The sequence below is a fragment of the Alternaria atra genome (genome assembly GCF_907166805.1).
Source record: "Alternaria atra isolate CS162 genome assembly, contig: 28, whole genome shotgun sequence".
Taxonomy (NCBI): domain Eukaryota; kingdom Fungi; phylum Ascomycota; class Dothideomycetes; order Pleosporales; family Pleosporaceae; genus Alternaria; species Alternaria atra.
In genome coordinates this window covers 1,318,491-1,344,944 of record NW_025091326.1, presented here as the reverse complement: position 1 = coordinate 1,344,944, position 26,454 = coordinate 1,318,491, and the positions used below count along the sequence as shown (strand labels likewise).

General features: G+C 51.6%; 8 protein-coding genes across 8 annotated transcripts; 5 read left to right on the top strand and 3 right to left on the bottom strand.

Moving 5' to 3' along the window:
- Positions 1–203: 203 nt before the first annotated feature.
- Positions 204–2,431, bottom strand: ALTATR162_LOCUS7495 (uncharacterized protein; the record flags this gene model as incomplete). Its single annotated transcript, XM_043315123.1, has 3 exons — positions 204–2,019; positions 2,072–2,091; positions 2,273–2,431. The coding sequence occupies 3 exons, from the start codon at positions 2,429–2,431 to the stop codon at positions 204–206; spliced, it is 1,995 nt and encodes a 664-aa protein (XP_043171058.1).
- Positions 2,432–2,820: 389 nt separating this feature from the next.
- On the top strand, positions 2,821–5,059 carry ALTATR162_LOCUS7494 (uncharacterized protein; the record flags this gene model as incomplete). Its single annotated transcript, XM_043315122.1, has 2 exons — positions 2,821–3,208; positions 3,270–5,059. 2 exons carry the CDS (start codon positions 2,821–2,823, stop codon positions 5,057–5,059), a joined length of 2,178 nt encoding a protein of 725 aa, XP_043171057.1.
- Positions 5,060–5,367: 308 nt separating this feature from the next.
- Positions 5,368–7,232, bottom strand: ALTATR162_LOCUS7493 (uncharacterized protein; the record flags this gene model as incomplete). The annotated part of the gene is made up of 2 exons (XM_043315121.1): positions 5,368–6,750; positions 6,909–7,232. The coding sequence occupies 2 exons, from the start codon at positions 7,230–7,232 to the stop codon at positions 5,368–5,370; spliced, it is 1,707 nt and encodes a 568-aa protein (XP_043171056.1).
- Positions 7,233–10,618: 3,386 nt separating this feature from the next.
- Positions 10,619–12,326, top strand: ALTATR162_LOCUS7492 (uncharacterized protein; the record flags this gene model as incomplete). The annotated part of the gene is made up of 2 exons (XM_043315120.1): positions 10,619–11,070; positions 11,123–12,326. 2 exons carry the CDS (start codon positions 10,619–10,621, stop codon positions 12,324–12,326), a joined length of 1,656 nt encoding a protein of 551 aa, XP_043171055.1.
- A 706-nt stretch (positions 12,327–13,032) lies between these two features.
- ALTATR162_LOCUS7491 (uncharacterized protein) lies at positions 13,033–14,192 on the top strand (the record flags this gene model as incomplete). Its single annotated transcript, XM_043315119.1, has 2 exons — positions 13,033–13,101; positions 13,152–14,192. 2 exons carry the CDS (start codon positions 13,033–13,035, stop codon positions 14,190–14,192), a joined length of 1,110 nt encoding a protein of 369 aa, XP_043171054.1.
- Positions 14,193–14,835: 643 nt separating this feature from the next.
- ALTATR162_LOCUS7490 (uncharacterized protein) lies at positions 14,836–16,449 on the top strand (the record flags this gene model as incomplete). Its single annotated transcript, XM_043315118.1, has 1 exon — positions 14,836–16,449. One exon carries the CDS (start codon positions 14,836–14,838, stop codon positions 16,447–16,449), a length of 1,614 nt encoding a protein of 537 aa, XP_043171053.1.
- A 1,560-nt stretch (positions 16,450–18,009) lies between these two features.
- Positions 18,010–18,792, bottom strand: ALTATR162_LOCUS7489 (uncharacterized protein; the record flags this gene model as incomplete). Its single annotated transcript, XM_043315117.1, has 2 exons — positions 18,010–18,679; positions 18,734–18,792. 2 exons carry the CDS (start codon positions 18,790–18,792, stop codon positions 18,010–18,012), a joined length of 729 nt encoding a protein of 242 aa, XP_043171052.1.
- A 4,486-nt stretch (positions 18,793–23,278) lies between these two features.
- On the top strand, positions 23,279–24,265 carry ALTATR162_LOCUS7488 (uncharacterized protein; the record flags this gene model as incomplete). The annotated part of the gene is made up of 1 exon (XM_043315116.1): positions 23,279–24,265. One exon carries the CDS (start codon positions 23,279–23,281, stop codon positions 24,263–24,265), a length of 987 nt encoding a protein of 328 aa, XP_043171051.1.
- Positions 24,266–26,454: the final 2,189 nt, after the last annotated feature.

Sequence of the window (26,454 nt, the reverse complement as noted above, 5' to 3'; positions counted from 1 at the left end):
TAGAAAGGATCGCGTCACACACCCAAACGAGATATGATACTTACCAACTTACCGTTGCGCGTAGAGTCGGATAAATGATACCAGCTCCATTGCGCAAGTCGGTAGTTGTGATGGCCGTTCTAGACACTTGTCATCTGAGCCCACTGCTCCTCCTAGATTCACACCCGTTCTGTGTGAGCTCCTCCGCCGTCGGATGAAGTAACTTAGCGGATGGTCATCTGCTTGGTGGCGCTGGGCTTCATCGAAGCAGAGCCAGCGGCGGCAACGGAAGGCTGGCCGGGCTTCTTCTCAAAGATCTTCCAGAACTTGAGGGACTCGTCGGCAGCGGCAGTGGCGAGCATCTGGCCATCAGGGCTGAGGCAGCTGTGAAGGACACGAGACTCATGGGCAGGGATCTCCGTGTTCTTGACACCGGAGGGGTAGCTCCAGACGCTCAAGCTGTTGTCAGGGAAGCCACCAGTGCTGACGATCTCCTTGTAATGGGTGCTCCAGCGTAGGCTGGTGACCTGGGAGTCGGTGGGAATGTGGTTGATGCGAGCGCCGGTCGTGGTGTTCCAGAAGTAAATCTGACGGTCGTTGGAACCACCGCCGGTGGCAAGCAGGTTGGATTGCCATGGGCACCATGAGACAGCCTTGACAGCAGCACGGTGGTTGGTCTTGGTGAACTTGGGAGCGGCAAGCGCACGAGCATCCCAGATGTTAACCATGTTGTCGTTGGCGCCAGTAGCGAGCTGGGCACCGTCGGCGCGCCACTCAAGACCGCAGACCTCTCCGGTGTGGGAGACGAGCTCAGCAATCTTGTGTTGGGCGATGCGAACGTCGTGGTTGTAAACGAGGCCAGAGCGGGCACCGGTGGAAAGGATGTGCTTGTTCCATCCCATAACACCAACACGAGTCTCGTGGCCAAACATGCTGCGAAGCTTGGTTTGCTCCTCAACATCCCAAATCTGGACCTCACCTGTGCCGAGACCGACACCAACGTAGGCACCGTCGCCGGACCACTTGACGGAAGAGATGTAGGTGTCGGCAGGGCACTCAAGGAGAGAGGCTACTGTGCCGGAGTCGGCAGACCAAACGTAGACTGAGCGCTCAAGACCAATGGCGACCTGGTTGCCAGATGACCAGTCCAGAAGGTTGAGATAGTAGTCATCAACAAGACCAGGAGCATCGAGGACGCGCTCAGGTGCTGACGGAATGCGACGACGGCTCTGTGCGTTGACACCGCTGGTAGGCTTAAGAGGACGGTTGTATTGCGAGCGAAGGTCAATGGGCTTAGACGACTCAGGCGGCGCAGGCTTGAAAGCCAGAATGCGAGTGTTTGTGTTGATACCACATGCGGAGGCAAGAGTAGACTGGTATGCGGCCTGGCCAGGAGCAGGCTTTGAGCGTGATCGGGTCTCCTCTTCATCGTCCTCAAGACTCAGGCCCTCCAAGGAAAGTGTGACATCCTCCTCTGAACCACGACCGCCAAGATCGAAAGCACTGGCGGCATTGGCAAGGACGGTTGAGCCCTCCTGCTTGGAGCTAGACTTGGGGCGCTGTTCGACATCAAGCTTGGTGGCACCGACGCTGCGGATACCCTCGCTTGCCGTCCGGTTGGGAATGAAACGGTCGGCAGAGTTGTATGCAATGCGGGTCTTGGTAGGGCGAGCGCGAATAGCAGCAGCCGCCTCCTTCTTCTCCTTCTTTGCCTTGGCTGCGGCAACAGTACCTGATCCAGTGAGGGCCCATTCGGATACACCGAGTTCTAACCGACGGGGGGTGTGGGTGTGGGAGCGAGCAATGTTGGATTTGGGTGAGTCGCGGGTGGTCTTGGTGACGGAGCGCTGGATGCGGGACTTGAAGTCGTTGCCATGGATCGACTCGTGTGCCTGCACATCGGGAGTCTGAGTTCGCGGGGTGCGGGGAGAGGGTGTCAATGGCATCCGACCGCCGGCGGTACGGGTGTTGAAGACTGCAGAGCGCTTCTTGACCGGAGTCACGCAAACTGCTGTGCTTGCCATGGCTGCTAGGCTCTTACTGGACTAGGTTAGTTGGTTGCTTAGTACATATACGTGGATTGATGGCATACAGTATGGGGTTTGGTTTCTGCTATATGTTGTAAGGATTAGTATTAGACGATGCTGTAATCAATGCTTTGAAGTATTGATTCGAAAGTAATTGATTGGTTTGCGATCTGGAGAGGGAGATGCAGGGTAGTGCGGATGTAGAGTGTGTGGTAGTGGATATGTACGAGGGCAGGTATGGGGGCGTTTAAGTATCCTTTGTTTACGCTTGCGTTGACCAGGTAACCAACGTCAGGACCCTGCGCGAGGCTGGCTGGACGACGAAACCTTAGACGCATGACATCACATGATGGTGCTCGACCCTCGCCGATATCAGAGTGCGCCCGCTTTCTGAAGCAGCCTGCATACTCGCCGTGCATCTCCATGGCCTTGCTTTTGCGTGCAGCATCAATGATGGCTTCATAGGGTCTCGTCGTGCCAGACTGCGACGCATCAGCATTCACGTTGCCAATCACATACTCACTGCCACTAATCTCGGAGCCAAACCAAGGAATCTCCACAATCGTGCATTAATCTGTTCAGCTCCTCAGTGGCCAACTCGTGGGTGGCTCGCTATTCCCGTGTCTGTCGCAGGGCTGAGTCGTCGTGGGTCGGCGTTTCCGCTTGCAGCTAAAGCGGTGACGAGCGGCAATATGCACGGCCAGCCAACTCAACTTCCTCCCGTCAAACATTCTCCCAGCCTAGACAAAGGTCACCCCTGCCCACTGGGGCTCTACCACGAAACTAACCTCACGCTGTTCACCGCCCACTATCCATGGCACAACCCTCCGCTCGATCCGCTTTCCCGTCCAACATCCTCAGCCCCACCGTCACCTCTACACCCTCGCCCAGCCTCTCACACGCGAACACACCAGGATCCGCCAGCTCTACCAACAACACATTCCTCATGTCTGCGAGCCCCGTCCGAAGCCGCAGATCAGCCGTAGAAGGCTACAAACCGAAAATGATTTCGACAATTGGCGCCAAGCCCGCTTGCCTCGTCAATGCGTCGGTGACATATGTTGGCGATGATCAGATATACGCCTTTGGAGGCTTCGACCAGTACACTGACGAAGTATACAACCACGTGCTTCGTCTGAACCTCGTCACACGACAATGGAATCTGGTCGACAACTACGGGGATATTCCGGGCGTACGAATGGGTATGTGCTCACCGCTCTGTTTCCACATAGTACCTGCATCTCGACTGACACACTATTCCAGGGCACACTGCATGCCTCTGGCAAGGCAGCAAACTTCTCGTCTTCGGAGGGGAGAACGAGCATCGCCAACATCTCGCCGATGTTATTGTGTTCGACCTCAAGACCGCCCATTGGACGCAGCCCGAACTCCACGGGCCCATACCTCGCGGTCGCGCCCGCCACTCGGCCGTAATCTACGATGACAAACTATATATCAGCGGTGGTCAGACTGGGCATGACAGTGTACTTGACGACATCTGCTATCTTGACCTGAAGACGTGGACCTGGTCACGAACATGGAAATTCGTCCCTCGTTACGATCACGCCAGCTGGATCTGGAACGGTCGCATCTGGATCTTCGGTGGCATCAACGACGACATGGAAAAGAACAACGAGATCTGGTGGCTCGATCTCCGCGGCAGCCCAGAGTTTGATCACGCAATGAAATATGGAACAGGCGACCGGCAACTCACCTCATCCCGACATCGCTACCCAGTGCCGGCGTCTGGTCAGCTCGCGACCGGCAGTACGGGTTATACTGCCAACTCAAGCGTCCAATCGTACCATGGCATGGGTTCAAGTCGCTCACCCTACGTTGCGCCCGGGTCCATCTCGTCTCTCAGATTCCACTCCAGTCCAAACTTACCATCACAGGCGGCGGGCACACACTTTCACATCTTTTCATCTGGTTGCATGCTAGACTTCGTCACCCCAGCAGAGCTGAGTTGCGAGACCAGCTTGTCTAGTCTGGAGCTAGACACTCTGCGATGGCAGAAGCTCGCCGACGGAAAGGATCTTTACAGCCCAAACTACCGCTGGCACTATTGCACAACTAACCCGGAAGGGACACATGCCTGGCTTCTAGGCAGCCCGATCGAGTCGGCAAATGATGGGAACCACAATGGCGAGTATCTCAGCGATGTTCTCGCTATCGACCTTCGCAAGTACGGCATCCTGGGTAACGAGCTGGCCTCAGACACACGCTCCAAGATGATGCCCTCCTCTGACGCTAATGTCTCTTCGCATCTCACCGGTATCGGTGCGGATCTTTCCCTGACTTTCGATCAACCACCGGAGAGTGGCAGCGGCGCAGATTTCATCATAACGGCCGATCCTGACGATGATGACTACGTGGATGTTGCAGCACCAGATCCTAATGGCTCGTCAACTGCTGTGGGTCCAGTCTCGCGGCCGATACACGTCCATAAGCTCATTCTACATGCTCGTTGGCCTCATTTTGCCCGTCTGTGGAGCGCCCAGATGGCTGAATTTCATTCGAAGAAGATGCATATTCCTGAGCCATACTCGGCGGTTCGGGCCTTCCTGTTCTATCTGTACACCGACAGCATTGCGCCGAATCCGCAGAATGGACCCAGCCTAAACGATGTGGCAGGCATGCTTGTTATGTCAAATATCTATGACATGCCTCGTCTTCGCCTACTCTGCGTGAACCGTCTAGGTCGGGAGCTTGATATTGAGCATGCTGCCATAATTTGGGAGCGTGCTGCTACTGCTGGAGAGGACTGGCTCAAGCAGCGAGCAGCAACATTTTGCATGCAAAACTTCGGTAGAGTTGTCCGCACAGCGGGCTACCGTAGCCTCAGCCCCGCAAGCTTGATCGAACTTAGCTGTGAGGCCACTCCAGAAGCGCGCGTCGTCGGTGGAGAAGACCTGGATTTACTCAGCCAGCTCACCGGCCGCTCCTTTGGTGGTAGCAACCGCAAGCGGAGCTTGGGTAGCGCAGGTGTTCTTACTGCCGGTGAAGATGATGGAGAAGACGAGGTGGAGGATGATGGCATGGATGTGAATTAATTCACAAATGTGCGCGGAGGCTGACAGTCACATTATGGGTTTGATTCTTTTAGCAACTTGGTTTTCTGCTTTGTATCGTACGTCACAAGCATATTGGCGCGGCGTTGGTCATTTGAAGGGTAATTGGGAGGCGTCTACTGGCTAGATTTGATATATGCATTGCGTGGGCGCGCAGAAACTCTGGGGACGGTGTTTGAGCTCATGGTTCCTTTTTCTTGTTGATGGCACTCACGATAACATGATTGCACAAGTATTATACCGCTACATAGATATACCGAGTTTCCTTTTCGCTGCCTTGATTCGGTTTACTAGCCATATCGAATTCTTCGTCCACCTTTCTGCTCTAGCATTAGGCAACTTACTGATATCCCCTTTCGTTCTGCATAATGAATCGCATCTCGCCCACTGATCTTAGTACAGTTGTTCGCTTTGATGCTCTTTAGCGTCGGAAGCTTGTCCGCCAGCATCTTGATGGACGCTCCCGTGATATTAGTATGAGAGAGATCGATTGTCGTGAGTCCCGTTTTGTGGGTAAGGAGTTCCTCAATTGCGTCGTCGTTGCAGGGCATGGTGGCAATGTCCAAGGATTCTAACGCTGGTGTGAGAACCCGCGGTGATGCACCTAATATCGAATCATGTCCCATTGGAGTAAGCAATTGGCTGGAGTGTTCATGTAGAAGACCGTGTAGTGATAATGACTCGAGGGGTTTCCCGGGCAAGCATGTCTGCGTTTCGCTGTTGTGCATGCATACGTCTAGTAGCCTTCCCAATGCGTTTGTAGCTAGGCCTTCGAAGCCGAATATGGTTAGGTGTGTAAGTTCTGGGATGCAGCACCGCTCCAGGGCTCCAAAGTCGGTCAGGTTCAATCTACCGCCGTCGTTCTCTAGGACAAGCCGCTGTAGTGTTTGCGGCAGTAATGGGAAGGTCTGGAGGTTCACCTGTTTCAACACCAGACTTTTGAGCGGCGGCAACTGAGTGACCTCTGTGGGCCATCCGCGCTGGAATTGAAGGCCACCTATATTGGAGAGTGATAGAGATTCCAGGAATGGTGTACGGCTCAGTAGCTCGGTTAGCCCGAAATTAGCCGCTATGATGGAGGAAGACCAGTGTATGTTGAGTGTGCGGAGGTTCCCAAATGGAGCTGCCCAAGTAGTAGCGGTCGTCTTGCCCCTTAGCGCGCCGAAGGACACATGCTCCAGCGTAGGTCGCGCATGCAGTATCTCCTCCGCAGTGTCTTGCCGAATCTCCGGATGTATGGTGAACTTCTTCAGCTTCGGAGCACTCTTGACAATGTCAATCAGCATAGCTGGTAGGGCGTGGGGTAAGGAGATAAGTTCCAGTTCAGAAAGGTCTTTGGCAGATTTCGCAAGGTTCTTCATTACGTCCATGTGTTCGAAGCGATGGACAGTGACGCGTGTCATACGAAATTCTGAGCGCTTGAAAGCCGTATTGACAAAGGAGCGAGGGACAAGCCTACGGGCACCGGAGAGATCGAGATGCATCCAAAGCTTGGGTAGCTTGGAGAGATAGTCTCGCCATCCCTTGTTGACGCGCATGCAGTTGACCATGTGGCGGAAGGAGCAATACTCTAGTACCATCTCCGCTAACTCAGCAGGCAGAACTGTGAATGGATCGATGGCTGATGCAGGTGATAGTTTGCGTGTGAGCTTGTCGTGGAGTTGTTGCAAGAGCTGGTCATAGTCAGCCATCCGGTCGAGATGGTAAGCGGAGAACAGAAATTCGTTCATGAGGGAGTAGCAAACCAGTCGAGTCTTTCTTTCTTCTAAAGGAAGTCGAGTAGTTGGTCGTGAAAGAGACTAGGAGACGAGACGACAAATACATTACGTACCTTGAAGTTCTTGTCGCTGACTGGGACATTCTTCATACCATACTTGTAGATCCCAAGGGCTGTCTCAGGCTTCTCCATCTTCTCCAGCACATTCGCTGTACGTAGATATCCCTTCACATCCTTCTTGTTCAATCTGATCATCTCTCGGCCATCCTTGACAGCAGCGTTGAGATTGCCCAGTTTATCATGTGTCGCAGACCGATGATCGTATAAATCTGCGGTTGGACAAGCCTCAATGCCTTTTGAGAATGTTTCCAATGCTTTCTCGTATTGTTTTAGCTTGTAGTAGCTGCGACCGATTTCCCGGTACTCTTCGGGTAACATTGTGCGAGCCATAGTGATGCGAGTAATGCACGTCAAATTGACCGATGTTTGATCGTGGATGAATACACTTCAGTGCAAACAGCCAGGTAAGCCTATAGCGCGGCAATGATCAAAATCAGGGTAAATTGTCCAGTCGCGCAGTTACGAACTGAACAGTTCCGGGAAAGGAAACTGATGTGCTTCGGAGATTTGCAGGTTGCTTCCTGCCGTAGATCTTTCGTGTAAGAGACGTGGTCCACGAATTGCAGTGTTGAAACGCGTAAATAACGTGCTACCTGGGTAAAGTGCGGGCGACGCGACGCGTTCCGTCACCAAGGCCCAACACTAGTATGTGCGCACGGCCCTCATATTTCGTTGAGCTTGTCAACCCAAACAACGGACTTGTTCTCGTTAACAAAACTTCTTGTAAACAATGTGCATAACACACACACGGTTGTACGGGTTTTGGGTTCATTTTCTCGGACGATGCGTCGGCGATTCTTGTCGCTCGCTACCTGATTTTCACTCTTGCCCAGGTACTGGTAACGACTGACTCTGATTAAACGCCATGCGCAGTTGTCGCAGCGTACGAATAAACTCGTTTTTACTTCCGAACTTACTAGCACTGTACTGATCCTCGTCGTCGCGAGGCTGGTAGTTTCATTGTTCAAAGTGGTAGTACTCACAATCTCGCATAGCAGAACAAAAGTCATTAGTATGAGCGTACCAACTACGAAATGAAAACACAAAGAGTCTAGCCGTGCTTTTCCCCCGAGTTTGCATAGGCAAACCAAGCGGGTCGAGGTTAAGGAGAAGAACCAGGAAGGTTGTTGTTGTTGTTGTTGCTGACATGTGGAAGGACACATGAAAGGACACATGAAAGGACACGTGAAAGGACACGTGAAAAGACATGTGAAAGCCAGCTATCACGAAGAGGAAAAGAGCAGTTCCGCGGATGGGAGATGGGCGCGCCAGATACACCGAGATGCTGCCTCGGTTCATCACCGGGGCAGACATGGGACTGACCAACGTAGAAATGAGGGAGTTCAAGGCGTCCAAGCCCGAACTCTCGTCCGCCCCTGGGTCCGCTGTTCTGCGACTAGCATTGGCGACCACTGGGCGATGCACGACGAACCTTGTGATTTTAGCGATGGTGGGACACATGACGGTTGAGGAGGAGTAAATCCTGGAGATGGTTGGATGTCCACACTGCCTTTGGACATCGGATGGAATTATCGGACATTGGCAGCATCCTTAGCATATAAACTTGGTCTTGGGATCGGGTTGAATAAGTCGCTCCGATGTGAAGTCGGAGGTCGAATCAGTCGGGGCAGTAGTACGCCTTTATGCGGCACAGTGCACCACCATCACAATACAGTGGATCTGTCATCTCCAGCCCTCGCATTGAGCGGAGACCCCAGAGCTAGGACATCGCAGCAAACCATCCTTCAGTTTGATCTTCGCCGTTCTCCCCAGTCCCAGAGTCCTGGCAATGGGGTTGACGATGGTAACCAAGTGGGATTAAAGCAAGCGATTCTGTGGAGGCCAGTCACAACCATCATGCATAATCAAAAGCTATTGGCGGGTTTTGGAACGACCCTGCGTTCCAGGAAGTGTTAGAAAAGTGGAGTGTGATTATCAGTATGATTATCAATACGGTATTTGAATAAAGCGGAGACCCCGACATTGGACGGCATTTCCGGTGACAAACTGGAGTCTATGACACTTGGCAGGGACATGTGCGAGAGTGCGGTGTAGTGTACGCCGAAACGGATATAAAGAGGGTATTTAGGCAGTTATATGTGGAGTTACCATGTCGTTGGTGTATTTGGTGTGTTTTAGCACACAATGTTGGAGCCGTCTTTTCCGTGAATGTGGTATGCTTGCGGGAGCATAGTTTCGCGTATGGAATGATGGGGTACTGGAGAGATCGGCACATTTTAGCTGGGCCGCGGGGTAAATGGGTCATTATGGAGAGTTGTCGCAGTTCTCCATATTGCTTCCTTTGCATTGACTGGTGTTGCTTCCTCATGCCTGTGTGAGGAAAAAGGAGGATGTTGCGACAAAGCTGTCAGCGCGGATGGCCCGAAACAGGAAGGCCCGAGATCTGCACAATGAGAGCCTCATCCCCGCGCTAGACTTGGGAACTCCACACGAGCCCTTCCCGACTGCTAAGCATATGCATTGGCAACTTATCCCGCCATGGCAGAAAGCGCGATTATCGCATGCTACTCGCAACGTCGGCCAAGGCGATCAGCCGCACGGCGAAGTTTTCTAGGAACGATGCAAGCAAATGAGACTGCTGACACGAAGCAATCTATCTGGGTACCAAAGCATACCTATCTCCAGCCTCGGGAACCTCGAGGGCTCACATGGAGCACATCGCTATCACGTGCAAGGGAATGTCTCCTCCCGGCCGGCAGTCGTCTCCGAGCCCTGGAGCAATTCCGCCCGATGTTCGTTCTGCACTCCATGTCACACGAGTAGCGCGTCCGACCATCACAGCACGCATCGTCACCGTTGCAGAACATGGCGTGTTTAAGCTCCACCACACACGGTCCTTATTAGTTAAGATCATCGGCCAAGTAGCAGAGGCTGCAGAGCCGCATGCGCACGGTTGGTCAGACCCTGCATGGGGACGGACGCGAGTCGCCGGTGGATGACGTCAAGCGCCCTCTTGTTGAGATTGAAACCGTGCCGTATAGGAAAGCTGAGGACGCTATCCGTACACGGCGGCATGTAGCCCGAGACGGCGCCCTCTATGACTGGCGGTATGCTAACGAACGCTGAGTTGTTGCATCATTCTAACATGCGTGTCGTAGACTCTACGGGCGATTCGCGGTGGCGTAGTGCGCGAAGAAACTTCTTTTAGAATTCTCGAATCTCAGGCGAACCAGTCGTTCACCACTCGTTCGACCTTCATGTTTCCGCTAGGGCTCCCCAACATCACCCCAAGCCTTGCAAACATGACGTAATGTGGAGGTAACCTCGGGCTAAGAGAAGAGGCATTGTGTGCCGAGCGCGCTTGTGAGACCGCAAGCGTCCTCCGCTCTTCTCCAAGATTGGCCCAAGATGTTGCGCTCCACCAACGGACCCTGTTAGGTTCGCCTTGTCTCCACAGTTTATTTGCGCCTCTACCGCCAGCAACAAGGCTCGCAGTATTGCTACACCAGCCAAGGCCAAGATGTTGGAAAAAAATCCGTTATCTAGTTTTCTCCACGCGTCAGTCGTAACCTTGGTAGTGTATCTTTTAGTGGGCCGAGGATAGACGACCATTGACCACGTTTTTGCCGAAGACCCTTGTGCTGGTACTGCGATGATCATTTAAAGGTGTACTCCCTCCCCACGGATCTTTCCTCCCCAGCATCTCCTCACTTCTCTCCAGCTTTGACCGATACACCGCAACCATGCCGCCACGTATCAAGGAGTCTGAAAATGGTGTTCCCACCTACTGGGGTCAATCCGGTAGGATGCTACAGGTCCTCGTCACCATCGTTGCTGTTACCGATTTCCTCCTCTTCGGTTATGATCAGGGTGTCATGAGTGGAATCATCTCTGCCCCTGCCTTCGTCTCTGCCTTCCCTGAAGTCGACGGCGACTCTACCTACGAAGGTTTTGTCGTCTCTATCTACGCCGTCGGTTGCTTGCTTGGTGCCATCTTCGTCTTCATCTTCGGTGACAAGCTCGGACGTCGCAAAAGTATCTTCCTGGGTGCCGGGGTTATGATCGTCGGTGTCATTATCCAAATCGCCTGTGTTCCCCCATCCAGTGGTGCTACCGCCCAGTTCATTGTCGGACGATGCATTACTGGTGTTGGCAACGGTATCAACACTTCTACCATTCCCACCTACCAGGCTGAGTATGTTCCATTCAACTCCATCTCTCAAGATCTTTTGCTAACGACTTTTCAGGTGCTGCAAGGCTAAGAACCGCGGTAAAGTCATCTGTATTGAAGGCTCCATGGTTGCTATTGGCACGCTTATCGCCTATTGGATTGATTACGGCTGCCTTTACGGTCCTGATGACTTCACGTGGAGATTCCCCATCGCTTTCCAGTGTGTCTTTGCCATTATCGTCATCATCATGATGACTTCACTACCTGAGTCTCCCCGATGGCTCCTCAATCACCACCGCGAAGACGAAGCCGCTACTGTGCTTGCCGGTTTAAACGGAGTCTCCCGCGACGACCAAGAGGTTATTATCCAGATGCAAGTCATCCGCGACGCTGTCAACGCCTCCGGCGGTGGCGGCAAGGTCCCAACCAAGGCTCTCCTGACAGGTGGAAAGTCTCAGCATTTCCGCCGTGCTATCCTCGGTGCCTCCTCGCAATTCATGCAACAATTGTCCGGATGCAACGCTGTCATCTACTATTTCCCTATTCTCTGCCAGAGTGCTTTGAACACTACCCACAACCTCGCCCTTCTTCTCGGAGGAGTCAACATGGTTGTTTACGCCCTCTTCGCCGCTACCTCATTCTACTTCGTTGAGCGTGTTGGCCGCAGAAAGTTGTACCTCATCGGTACCGTTGGCCAGATGACTGCTATGATCATCACCTTCGCCTGCCTACTTCCCGGAGGCGTCAACAACGAGAACAACGAGGGACCTGCTAAGGGTGCCGCCGTCGGTCTCTTCTTGTACATTGCCTTCTTCGGTGTTACCTGGCTTCCTCTTCCCTGGCTGTACCCTGCCGAGATCAACCCTCTCAGGACCCGCCAGAAGGCCAACGCTTTCTCTACCATCAACAACTGGCTGTGGAACTTCTTCATCGTCATGATCACGCCCGTATTGATCACCAACATCGGCTGGGGTACTTACCTCCTCTTCGCTGCTCTGAACGCTTCCTTCATCCCCGTCATCTACTTCTTCTACCCCGAGACGGCTGGTCGATCCCTTGAGGAGATTGATCTCATCTTCGCCAAGGGTTACACTGAGAAGATGAGCTATGTGCATGCCGCTAAGCAGCTCCCCAAGATGGACGAGGCTCAGATTGCCGAAGCCGTTCGCCAGTACGACCTCTCTGACAGCGATGTTGAGAACCGCTCTGCGGCTGGATCACTCAAGGAAAAGCGTCAGCAAGATGAGGAGCTTATGCCTCAGGCAGGCGGACAGATGTAAGGTCTCGAAATTTGCAGGAGCAAAGATATGAGCGCTGGTCGTATACGATTGCGAAAGGGCGCGCTGTGTGCGCTTTAGTATGGGCGAGCTGATGTTTGTTATGCATAATGTCTGGAGGAATTATACCCGACGCGCAGACGTCAATCCATCTAGGCTCGAGAAGCATGTAGTAGTTTGCTAGGTCGCATACTTGGATGTATGCGGGAGTTTCTTTTTGTTTCTTGCTGTGTTTGCATAGTATCGCATTATACCATAGAACGACAAACGTCGTCAAGCCATAGATATCTATGATTATCTCTTACCACATTTTATCTTCTCTCATATGGGTGCGGATGTGTTTGCGAAATGAATGCGTTAATACTGACATATCCCAACATGGTGATATAGACGATTCGTTGACAGCGAACTGGCAATAGGCCAAGTCATAGGACTTGAATGTTATGGCAACTTCGTAGTGAGTGGCGAACACAGTTGCGGGGTCTATCGATGAACCGCCACATGATTGAATGCGATTTACAACTGTTGCTGCATACTTCTTACAACACTTCCGAGGGGGAGTGAAGAAGGGTGTAGTGGTCGGCACCGTCTTGAGATCCGTTCGCAGTGTGCACGTGCCTCTCGGAAGCGTTCCGATATTCCTTCGATGACACTTGTCTTTGAATCTTTGATGTAGCGATCTCACACCTCCTACCTGCAACCGAGCAACATGGCGAAGGCGAGCGTGTCGTTCGACACACTAGGCCCCTTTCTAGTGTGGCAGTTTCTCATACCTGTCGTAAGCATACCCCCAATACTTCTGCTGTAGCAACATCTAACGCGACACAGGCAGCAGGATGGGCTCAGTCAGTCCTCTACAGCATCTTCATTCGCGCCGGTGACTCCAAACCGCAACCTGGCTCCCCACGCTATATCAAGCATCGTCGCAACATTCTAATCGCCATCTATGCGGCCTACTTCGCCTTCACCATCTACGAAGTCGATTTCAACCTTCAGCGCTCCAGCAACGCATACAACGACCTCGGCGTCCCGATAGATGTCGACGAGAGCGGGCTGAATTCGCGTTTCAGGAGATTAACGATTCGGTATCATCCAGACAAGATTGGGCCGAACGTGAATAGAGACAGGGCGAATGACTTCTATGTTCATTTGAAGCATGCTAGAGACATCATACTCGATCCTGCGAAGCGCTTCGCATATGACCGCTTCGGACCAAGCATCTTTGCGCAATGCCAGAGCTGTTTGACCATCAAAGACTACACTGACAGTGCGCTGCTCACTGCAGTTACAACCTACGGCGCACTCCTCATTGTTCTAATCGGTGCAAACGCCCTTGGTTTCCTAACTGATGGCTCATACTGGCGATATCTTGGCCTTCTCGCCGTCGCGACTTTTGAAGTCCACACCGCTCTTCGCCCCGACCATCCTACCATCCTCTCAAAATACCTGAACCCACTCGTCGCGTCAACTCAATTACGTCCCGCATACCTACCTTTCCAAATCGTCACCATAATAAAGAAAGCTGCGATCTCCCTAACGCAATTCCTCGCTCTGCTTATGCCACTTTACCGTTCCGACCCTCAACACCCTACCAAACCTACCGACGATGCCGAAGACGCCCGCCACAAGCAACTCGACCGCCTTAATGGACTTGTTGCAGAGAGCAACAAGGATGCGAACAGATTACTAGAGTTGGAGAGTGTACCGTATAGGGATAACGAGAGGGCGAAGAGTGAGCTGAGGGAAGCACTTAAGAAATACATGGTGCAGAACGTGGTACATCAGGAGAAGGAGGTGAGAAACGCAATGGGCGAAGTCATGATGAGGAGAAGGACTGGTGTACCACACGGTGCGGTAGGCACAAGATAGGATCGGTCCAAACCAACCGACGCGTCGTAGCAATCCATGACTCTTCTACTCAGTCCCAAGGATACGGCACAATCCATAATTGACGACTTTGTATACCACCACTCGCTGTTAGGGATTCTGCCTCTGAATGTCCGGCCCATACTTCGTTATCTTAGTAGAGGAATGGTAGGTCAATCTGGTAGGACAGAAGGCGACCATGAGCAAGAGGAAACTTTATCTCGGTTGGGATCAATGACGGAAGCGATTTTCATGATTTGTTGTATTCAATGTCCAAATTTGGATCGGATCAGTCTTCTCTCAATTTGGTACAGTATCCGCCGTCCGTGAGATGATTAGTGTCCCGCTTTGTTGCCGTTTGTTGCTAAATCCGACTTTTGCCCCCGGTATGGAGCAAATTCCGATGATCCGCCAACTCCCCGCAACTCACCCCACACCTTCTAGGACGCTTCCAGCAACGTTGACAGCAGCTCCGTGGAACATCTCGCGGCCGTCGGAATAATGTTGTCCGCGTTAGCTTGTGAAAACGGCACGATGATGTCGATATAGACTCGGTCAAGTTGTCTGATGGCATATGAAGCTCAGATATTCATCAATTCTACTGCCTCAACTTCCATAACGCAGTAAAGACATCGGTACGTTCACAATGGCCTCACTTAGAACTGCCGCAATCTCACTTGCAGCCACTGCTGTATACGCCTACCCAACAACGGAACACTCTGGAGCATCGACGATAAGCATACCAAAGACTGCAGAAGGTGCCTCGATCCCACATAGCAACTCCTTCGCGTCATTCTCATTCGAACCCGCCTTCTGGGTTGACTTCTTCGGAAATGCTAGCAATCCGAACAACCTCACGTTCAGCGTTCTGGAAAGGATCCATGAGCATGGCGGAAGCCCCGTCATACGGCCTGGGGGTATCACCATGGACAGTATGGTCTTCGACAAAGAAGGCGGCGATGTAGTGCGTACCACCAGTCCAGAAGGCGGCGTATGGCGGACTACTGTCGGACCAGATTACTACAAGAGTTGGAGCAACTTTCCCAATGGCACCAGGTTCATATCAACTCTCAATTTCGGCAACGAGAGCTTGGAGATTTCTACGGGCCTTGCAGTCGCGTCGCTCACATACCAGCCTGACAAGGTCGCGTATTTGGAGCTGGGAAACGAACCAACCAACTACGAAGAAAGCAGGTGGAACGATTCGACAGCGGCCTATGTGCAGGAATGGAAACAGTACACAGCTAGTATTGATGCCGCGTTGGATGCGTTGAACAATTCGGATCTACCCCAAGAGCGCTGGTGGGCGTCTTCCGCAACAACGGATGACTCAGGCCTGGAGGTTCGACCTGCTGCGCTGATCCCAGCAGGCATCGACTCAGAGGACCAGGTCGGCGTCTATTCAATACATTCATATGCCTTCTCGACCTGCGATCCCGAACGCGCGGCCTTGGCTACCATCGAAAACATTCTCAATCACACTGAGCTCACACGCTACTGCGATGAAGAAATCTACCCATCTGCCCGCGCTGCTCTAGATGCAGGAAAAAGCTGGAACATTGGTGAATTCAACTCCGTTTCTTGTTCCGGCGCACCGAATGTTACCGATACATTTGCACAAGCACTCTGGGTCGTAGATAGTGAACTCATCTACGCGACACGAAATGCCAGCTCCACGCATCTACACCAGGGGGCTACACTTGCCCTCCAATCGAACCAACAGCTCAACAAGCCTGGTGCAAATGGCAGTCCCGGCTTTAGCACTTATTCGATGTTGTACCCCCGCGATAGCGACTTGAGAGGTCCATCACGTACTTTGCCTTCTTTTATTGCGCAACTTTTCATGGCTGAGGCTTTTGCTGTGCCTGAGACTCGGGTACGCGCTCTCGACCCACCCGCTGGCGTCGATTCGGAGTCCTTCTCTGCGTATGGCTTTTACGTAGAAGACCGCCTGTCCAAGCTTGCTCTTGTCAATATGAAGCCCTTTTATGCCAACTCAACTGAGGACTTTTCGGTACATGTCGATCTATCGGAAGCCGTAAGCCCCAACAGCGGATGTCTAGGTCTGAAGAGGTTGACGGCGCCTTTTGTAAACACTGGTAACAGTTCGTTGGTATCGTGGGCTGGACAGTCTTTCCCTCAGGGTGAGGCGATAGGCAATGTGGTAGTTGAAATGGTCGGGGAAGACAACGCGGTCGACGTGAGAGGTAGCGAGGCAGTGCTCGTGTTTTTCGACAAAGGCGACATATATGGCCTATAGATCTTGCCGTCTACGCGATATTTCCAGCATTGATGCCACAATGCAATAAACGCGATAGCAATAGACGGCAAGCCTACACCGAGAGCAATCTTAGCCTCGTCAGTGAGTCCTTCTTTTGACTTTTCTTTTGACGGAAGCTCGGTGTTCGTTGCTGTGGGATCCTCTGGTGATGATACTTTTGTTGTTGGACTAGGTACCACAAAGTGTGTTTGTAGTGATGTTGGAACCAATGTGCTAGATGAATAGATAGATGGTTCTTGACCTGATGGGCCCTGGACGATTTCGGTGCCATTTTCGTTCAGATAGAACCCGGACTGATCCGCACAGCATGCAGTATTCTTTTTACCGCAACAGAAACTACCGTCGTCACACATGGAGACATGTGTATAGTCCTTTTGTTGGCCTGCGCAGTCAGTCTCACCATTTCAGTGCAATGGCAGATAAACGTACCACATGCTTGCCATAAAGGACTGCAGCCACTTCCTTCCGCAGTCCAATTGCGATTGGTACATCCGACAAGAAAGTATTCTCCAGGATGAGCATAGCTCCTGCACGTGCCTCTAACACAGTCGTCGTCTCTGATGTTGTCTGTTCTTCCTATGTAACAGCACATGTTGTTCGATTCGCCACAACGGTTTGGAAAGGAGTCGAATGCGCCATCCCCTTTGTAGCAGCCCTGAGCGTTAGAAATACGTGTGAACGTGAGAATGAGCAAAACGACAAGGCTGACCGACAGGTAATGTAGTCTGAAGCGCGGCTTGATCTTGGTAAGGGTATCCATGTTGATAGAAATAAAGAAGCGGACGAGGCTATGGACATGAGATAGCGACTGCGTACTCACTGGGTGGACGAGTAAAGTATGTGAATATGTAGCAATGATATACCTACACTTGCGAATCTTATATGTACATTGCATGAACTGGTGCGTTTACTGCACTGCGCCTTGTCGCCTGCTGCAAAGGTTGCTGAATCCTCCATTTACTTCTATTTTCAATATTATCAAAGATGAAGAGGCTGAGGCTGAGTTGTAGAGTTGAGATGCTGGCATTGGCCGGTCGGCGTGGAGTTGCATCGTGGCTTAAGCCGTGTTACGCTGGGGGAGGGCAATCGCGATCCTTCAGCCCACCAAAATGGCTAGCGCATCATTTCTTCGGCACACGTCGCAGTTTCTCCTTTAACCAACGCAGTCTTTACATCACGTTTCATCAATCCTTTGAAGCTTCCAACGACGTACGATAAGAGATGGTCTGTTTCAAGGTCTCAGTCGGCGGTAGGCTGCGCAAGTTTAGTGCGGGCCGATAAAAGCAAGTGCCTAGCCACTAAATCTGCATCGCATGAAGGACGATACACAGCCGCAAGCCTCATCTCGTCTGGCGGCGCCACAAGACTCCTTTCACAAAGATTGAGATTATGCGTGATGTACCTAAAGAAGGTTCTAGAAGACAGCTCTACTACCCGCAAGCAAAACCGTTTTGATCCGTTAGACTAACTCCCACGCTAATGCAAAGCTTCTGCTCTCTAAAATCAAGAAACACGACCGTCTTCTCTTAGCTCTTTCGATTATATCGTCCCTAGATTTATGCGCAGTCCTCTCTCTTTCAAAGTTTCTACCACGCTTTTGAGTTTGAGCATGAACTGCGCAGCTTCATTCGAGAAGTGCTCATAGTCCCCATCACTCAAGGATCCTTGGGCTAGATCAATCTCGACCATGACCTCGGTCCGAGCTGTCTTCATGATAGAGAGAGCCTCGATGGTTTTGCAACACCGCTGCTCTTCAAAGAGCCGTTTTTCGGTTAACAGAAACGCAAAGTCAAGAGGCTGGATCTGTATGTGCAAACGTCTTGCATAATGCGCCGGTATCATTCCAAGCCCAAATCCATCTGTTTCAAGGAACGGTTTGAGCAGGCACAGCTCGTGGTGTGCAAACTTAAATGTACGGGTCCAATAGTAGCATTCGAGCAACTCTCTAGCAACATCACCACCCAGACCATCTGCGCTCAAGTATATTGCTGTGGGGTCTTCGATCCATTGGTAGGAGTGTTGGCCGCAAGGTTGTCGGATGAGGTGCGCGAAGCGTCGGGTGTTTCCAATTGCTGTGCGTCGAACAATGACTTCGTTGTCATAGGATCCCTGGACGCAGTATGTATACACGCGGTTACGGATTTCGCGTGGTAGACGTGTGTAGATATCTGAAGCGATGTCTTCGACACGAGGTGTACGAGGGTTTTGTCTATTGTTCCTGGCATGTCAGTCATGTTTAGCTCCTCTTGTGTTTGCCACTCACTGCTTCTTATACCGCTCAACGAGAAGCTCCATATTCCATACAACATTCTGTTGTCGCATCATCTCAAATCCGAACGATATATCGTCATATTTGCACAAATCGATCATATCTTCCTGAAGTCGACTGTGCTATCGCAATGAATGTTAGGGTAACATTAGACGTTGCGGTCCTTACCATATATACACCATCATCAAACAGCGGTGTCTTGTTCAGAAGTCAGACTCACCGCGCAAATGCACACAGATAACCACGTGAGAGCTAACCTGCAAGGATGCTTTTCGCGAATGGTTTCGCGGTAGATTCTCCACTAGTCTCGCCGCCACACGAAGTAATCCGAATTAGGAAAGCATTGCGCATGGCACGGATCCTGTAGGAAGCGGATAACAACAACAAATGCTCCAAAGTGTGACGTCTGACAGCATAAGCCCGAAAGCAACGCCGCAGTCGCCGATATGAGATGGCCCCAATTGAGGCCTAATTGATGGCCTTGAATACCGACTTCGCCGACCGCATCTGCGGCAGCCTGGGAAGGACTTCTGCTGGGTAAGACCTCTCAACTCTAGTTGGACATGGTAAGCGTCTGAACTACGTCGAAGACCCATATATCTATATATGCGCATACTTTAATGGTTCATTTTTACCTATTCCGTCGAATTGGTCGTAGGGAGGTAAGTGGGGTCACGTGCTGTACCCCACTACCTAGGTATACAGGGAAGTACAGAAAGCATCATGTATCCCACCCTTCAATGGTTGGAGACCGAAAACATTCACGGGGCCGAGCCCAGTCTAATAGGAGCAAATCATCCTTCCAATGAGCTCAGTTTGCCTACCTATTACGGTTCGGACCGTGGGTTGACAGGACCCCGCATGCGGCACAGCACGCTCAACGATAACGGCGAAGCATAATGACAGCACGCAGGTGTGCTCGACGAAACGCTCAATTCCCGCGGAGAGTCCACATCGGCGAAGTTCGATATTGTCTGACATACGTCGACTGTGCCACAGCCAGGTAAGACAGCGCTTACATACGCTCCGTATCGCAAATCGCTCACACCGTAAGCAGTACCCGGGCTATCATCGATCGACCGCAAAGATGAACATGAGTTCTCCGGATCTGTGTTCTAGGATCATGGCTCAAGATTAGCCAAAATCGGGTCCCATCCTCCCGCACGGCACGTCGCGATCTTCATTCACCAACATCTATCACAACAGCTGGGGTTAACGCAATGAAGATCTCCTAATACTCGCCGGGGCCGTACTACGATAGTACCGGGATTCCTTCACACCATTATCAGGACCGAACCGGGCGTCTTACCCACTACATCCATTACACCCACACTTGCTCGGGAACATCCTCTTCGCTTAGAGTGGAATCCTTCTGCCACTTGAGTTTTCCCACACCTCCACAGCCCCGTCTTACTATTTATCATCCACTACTCATCTTTGTGAGTCTAGGCTAGCCTTTTCCGTGCCAAAGAAGTACTAGACAACGTCCGGAACCGCGGACTCCACACCAAAGGATGATGGGGCTTCGTGGAGATCTTACAGTCAAGACGGCGAACTCGGCGCGCCCTGGTTGAATGCCTAACCAGACATCCAAGTCTTTGGTTTCTTTTCTCGAAATCTGGTCCAAAAAACTCGAGCGTAGCATATCGTTATCCTCCCTACGTCGTTCACGTACCTATCTCATTCGGCGATAGGGGATTCAGTAGCCCCCAAGGCGTAAGATATCTTGGTGTGTATTTGCTTGCCATCGCCAATGGACTGATCTTGTGGCGTTCATTTGAGCTCGAAGGATCCAAGCTAGTAAATGCGGACTTCACTGGTAGTCCACAGTCATCGGGGTTTGTTATCTCAGTGATCTATTGACAGATGATCAATACGGGTGCCAATACAGCCGGATACGCTACCTAGGGGCGATAAAGTGAGTGGGCTGTGAAAGCAGTTGATTTAACGATTCGCTAGCGATTACGGGAAACGCCAGTGTATTGTGCATTGTTATCCACATTGTAAACACAAGTGGAGTTTGGATGATACACTAGGGTATCCTCCAGGACTTCCTAACTCCTCAGGTCAGTGGCGCGCTATCGACAGCTGAAGAACAGGTATTCACTCTTCGCAAGAACGGAAGCCTTTTGAACCGGACGTAAGTTGGTGACTAGTCGGTTATTAGGGTGGCACATGAAGTATTCGACCGTCTTCCAGAGTTCATGTACATCCGTTTAGCGAAAGCACGTAGACCTCGTCTCTCAGCTGTCAGCAGCATCCTTTGAAAACCTCACTAAGGGCAACAAGACCCCTCACTGGACGGACATGGCGCATTCGGGGTGTGGGTTACGAGCTGTACAAGCAAGGCCGCGGTATACCAAGTCTTCGGCTGAAATTGTTGAGGACGGAACTACGTGTGGTGGAAGAGGGGGCTGGTTCTGGACGGCCTGATTGGGGCGGAGAACCGCAAGGTTTTGTTTGCTATGAAGCACTGGGGCGAATGTAGGGAAGACAAGAGTAAATGAACCAAAAAGAATAGCACAGTCTGCGTAAACGCTAGCTACAAAGAGATGACCTCTTGCTCTCATCGTCTGGGCATGTATGTAACGCTAACGGCATTGTGTGGAAAGACCGGATATCATAAGCTTACCCCCTCCGCACTGCGCTATCTCAACTATTGACAACCAAGAGAAAATATGTCTCTCAAGAACGGTATGACATGCAGCGGCAAGACGAATGCTGTGTACATCACTGGCCTGGGTCATGAGTACCCATCCCATTCAATCAAGCAGGAGCACTTCATGGACTTGATAGAGAGATTGCACCCGGACGAAATAGTATCACCAACGTTAGTAGTTCTTGCCCTTCCCTACGACCCAAGTCTCTCCACTTCTGACACGACAGAAGTTTCCAAAAACTCAGGCGATTCAATAGTAGAACCAAGATTCTCTCTCGCCCAATTACCCTCGACTTCACGAAATGGACAAAAGAAGATGCTATGCCACCAGGAATCGATTCTATCTCCCGCGTCTTTCGCACTGCCGGGGTACAGCTTGCTACCTCTGCGTGCAAAGAGGCTATGCGAGAAGCCCGGCTCGGACCCAGCGATATAACGCACACTGTAGCAGTGACTTGCACTGATCAGGGCAATCCAGGCTACGACCACTTTGTGTGCCAAGAGCTTGGGCTTCGGCCAAGTGTACAAAGATCGCTACTTCATGGTGTGGGTTGTGCGGGTGGTTTATCGGCGCTTCGTGCAGCTGCTGACATTGCAACTGCAGCATCACAAAGAGGTCGTCCAGCACGCATCTTGGTGATGGCATGTGAATTGTGCAGTCTCTTTCTTCGAGCAGAGTTGCAAGCAGCTCTTCAAGACGGGGAGCTACATGTAGGCCCAGCGCTATTCTCAGATGGCGCAGCGGCGCTAGTGGTGTGCAACGTTCTTGCATTAGAGGAGGGACAAAGGCCAGTGTTCGAGTTGATAGAGTGGGGCAGCATGGTGGTGCCCGACACTTCGGGATACATGTCTTACGATATAGAGAAGAATGGTATGTATCCTCTACGTTCGATGTCGCATACCTGTCGCTGTGAATGTTGCTAATACTGTAGCAGGCATGATAGCAACCATTAGCAAATTCGTTCCAGAGGTAGCTGTCAAGGCCATCACACCCATATTCAGGCAACTCCGCGGCACCCTCAATAAGACCCACAAGGTCGCATCGTTGATTAGCAGTCAGGCTTCGAGCTTCGATTGGGCGATCCATCCAGGCGGTGCATCCATCCTGCAAGGGGCCAAAGAAGCCCTGCATCTCACTGACGACCACATTCGAGCCTCGCTCGATGTCTACCAACATTGTGGCAACTCCTCAAGTCCGACAGTCCTCATCGTACTAGACAAACTCCGCAGGATGGGAGAGGGCAGAGAGAATGTGGTCGCGACTAGCTTCGGACCCGGGCTCACAATCGAGATGTGCATGATGAGGCGTTGTCGTCATATTGCTGCATCACCTCGATCGAAGTTCGGAAAACATATCAAGATGTATGCTTTCTGGCTTTCTTTACGCTCGTGTCTGCAAAAAGGAGGGCCACGAAGACAGCCAAGGGTAATGCAATGTGCCGAGGAAAAGACTAGTGGGTATATTCCGATTGTATGATAGAAAGTAGTGACATGGCTTAAGTTTCGGATTTTGGATACACACAAGATATATTGGGAGGACGCGAATACATCGATGCTTCGCTGTCTTAAGACAACGTCTAGCCGTCGCTTAGGATACACCAAAGAGAACCTTCGTGACTGCTTCTTCGCACATACATAGATCGAAGCTCTATACTCAGCTTGCCAGTTGAAGGATGTGGTCGCTCTCGAGAAAAGTTCGTGATTAGCAAAAAGGCTGCGTTGCGGTGGATGCTGTTCGAATGCACAGGTAACGAGATGTCCGCGGACTCCAAGCGAAAGTGGGTCCGACGATGACGTCAACGCGTCTCGAGCTCGACACAACGCGACTTGACATGTCACGCATCCTTCCTCAGCTTTGAGATACAGCCTGCAATACGAATATGGCACGAACACGCTCAAGCAAACATCAGATCGAGCAGAAAAAAGCACTGCCGGCCGTTTTGAGCGACGACGATGTCTCCGAACACGATGAGAGGCTGGCAACACCACCATCCGCGTCCTTCCAGGGCAAACTGAAGAAATACCAATACGCAGAGACAGGGGCAGTGCAAGATAACACGCCGTTATCTGCATCGCCAATAGGATCTAGAAAGCGCACTAGAACGACCGCGACGACAGCTGTTAAAAGTGTCCCCGAACTATCAGCAAGACCGAAGAAGAAGCGGAAGCCTAGCAAATATGCCGACCCATCCAAATATGCACATCTATCGCCATTGGTCGACATACTTGAGCCCAACCTAATATGTGTATTCGTTGGCACGAATCCAGGTGTTCAGACTGCTGCCGCCGGGCACGCATATGCGCATCCCTCCAATCTATTTTGGAAATTACTCCATTCCTCAGGGCTTACCGACCGTCGACTGAAACCTGAAGAAGACCGGAGTCTCCCTGACCTGTATTGCATGGGCAATACCAATATTGTCGAGAGACCCTCCAAAGACGCTGCCGAGCTCTCGAAAGAGGAAATTGCGGCAGGCACCGCGAAACTCGATGCCAAGTTCCTCAAATACAAGCCAGAGGCTGTGTGCATAGTAGGCAAGGGTATTTGGGAGGCTATATGGCGGTATCGTTATGGCAAGAACCTTGGCAAGAAAGATTTCAAGTATGGATGGCAAGATGAAGAGCACAACATGGGCAAAACCAAGGATGGCGAAGAAGAGAAAGATACTGACTGCAATGTATGGAAGGGGTCCAGGGTATTTGTTACTACGAGTACGAGTGGATTAGCGGCAAGTCTGAAGCCGGCCGAGAAAGAAGCCATCTGGAAACCTTTTGGGGAGTGGGTGCAGAAGCGAAGGGCTGAACGAGGCTTCGTGCCTCGGTCTTTGGAAGCTCAGGGAGCTAGTGACGAGACACTAGAACCTTGAGCGCCGTGAGTTACGGAAACTGCCGCTACATGTAGCTGAAGGCATCAACAGCTGGACATCTCTACAATTTGAACGAACCAAAGATCATGGATGAACTCTCTAGTCTTCACTTCCGTATCAGGGGGATGAGTAAGAAAGGCTTGTCCACCATTTCGGTTACCAACCTTGGGAGTCGCGAGTTGTTTCACTGTACAGAGTCACGGTCTGCCATATGGATCGACCCATGATTTTGGTACTGACAACCCTGGGGCCCCATTGCTTGTGTGGAAACTGCGCCTCAACCGCGCCACACAAAGACGGCATATTGGTTCGCTGGCTGTTTTCAAGGTCATTTTTTCTGCCAAGCCGGCTCTCTTCCAGAGTCACAAACTTCGGTTTTCGGACCGTAGATTCTCCACTTAATAATTGACGGCGTATCGACTTGGCGCCGGACGCATCCGCGCCATTCAAGGTCCGTCGCATTCACACCGCCGCGGATTTCGGGTCTCTTGGCAATGCTCTCTTCGCATATCAAACTCCAACAGTAGCACTCTGACAGCAGCTGCTTGGGCGGCATGGCCTTCTCAGAACATCATCCTCATCGTCGTTATTCGAATGCCAAGTCGACCGCATCCCCATGTTTGACTGAGCCACGATGACTGGGCCGTCTAATATTGCCTGCTGGAAAAAGTGGCGCCACAACTAAACTACGTTGGGATCTAGCGTGCGGAAAACACGGCAAGTTTGCATATGCAACAGCACTTCACATCACAGTGTACGTTTCCTAAAAGGGATTTTACAGCCCGCTCTCTTTCAGGAGTAATAGTAGGAGAGGGTCTTCAGAGAGGCCATGTAAAAAAACGTCTACTCAATGTCTATCGCGTTTGTGAGCAGACTTGTCAGCGTCACCCGACGACATATCAACACATTGCAAATCGTACCACTCACTCTCCTGCACGCGCACAATGATATGCAACCAAGTCATGCGCCTCAGATACCAAGACTTTGCATACGCGTATGACAAGGGTCCTGCGTCTACTGTTACAGCAGTGGCTTGCTCGACCCCACCCGTGCCATAGGAAACCCGAGCAAATGCCACACTTGTGGCGCCGAGCAAAGCTCATCCGCAGTATCTAGGTGTATGTACTCTATTCCGGCATCGACGCGGTCAATTGAGATGAGCACGTTGGTTCGTGCATAGCCTTTCCGCCCTTCACCTCGCAGATCCGCTGTTGCCGTTTGCCGAAAGCAATAGCCAGCGCGTCGAGGCCTGTAATCTTAAAAACACGGGTTTGTCCCCCCTAGATTATAACATTACTGTGCCACATTTCCCTGCCACACTTCCTCTGCCACAAAACACTCATCAGTTTCTGCCACACCACAAGCCTCACCAAGACCCGCGATACGCTTAGACGCTTCACCAGCCACGAATCCGCATCTCTATTCTAACGTCAAGTCTACAACGCCAAAGTAGCAGATATGAGCTACCCGCCGCAGCAACAACCTGGCTACTATGGCCCACCGCCGCAGCAGGGCTACGGACAGTACCCTCCGCCCCAGCAACAGGTAAGTCCCAAATATTTACGGTTTGCGCGAACCTGAGTTGCGCAAGTCAAGTCAGGGTGTGGCTGACACTTTTTTGATCCAGATGTACTACCAACAAGGACCACCACCGCCACAGGAGGAACCAAAGAAGGACAGGGGCTGCTTGACTGCTTGGTGAGTTTCTTCCTTCTCTTTGGCACAACCATGGTGACGAAATGATTCGGGAAGGCGGAATTAGCTAACACGATAATAGTCTTGCGACTTTGTGCTGCTGCTGGCTCTGTGGTGAGACATGCGAATGCTGCCTCGATTGTCTAGACTGTTGCGACTGCTGCTAGTCCACTTCCTCGAGCATGCGACAACGGTAACGACGGTTCGTTGATGGGAAGGAAACGGGGACAAAGGGGATGACCACACGCTCACTACATTTCCTTGATGTAAGGGCGCGAATATCCATGGGAGTTCGATGATGGGCCCACCGGGGGAGATTTTGGTTTACTGGCCTTGGTTCGTCACCGCAGTGACAATGGAGTTAAGTGGTATTGCCCTTGGTGTTTATAATTTTGGAAATTTACTTCCATTTCATCACGCTCCTTCTTCCGTCTTCGAGTGAGAGAATCACAAGTTGGCTGAAGTTTGTTATATCGTTCATTCCTTCCTCCGCT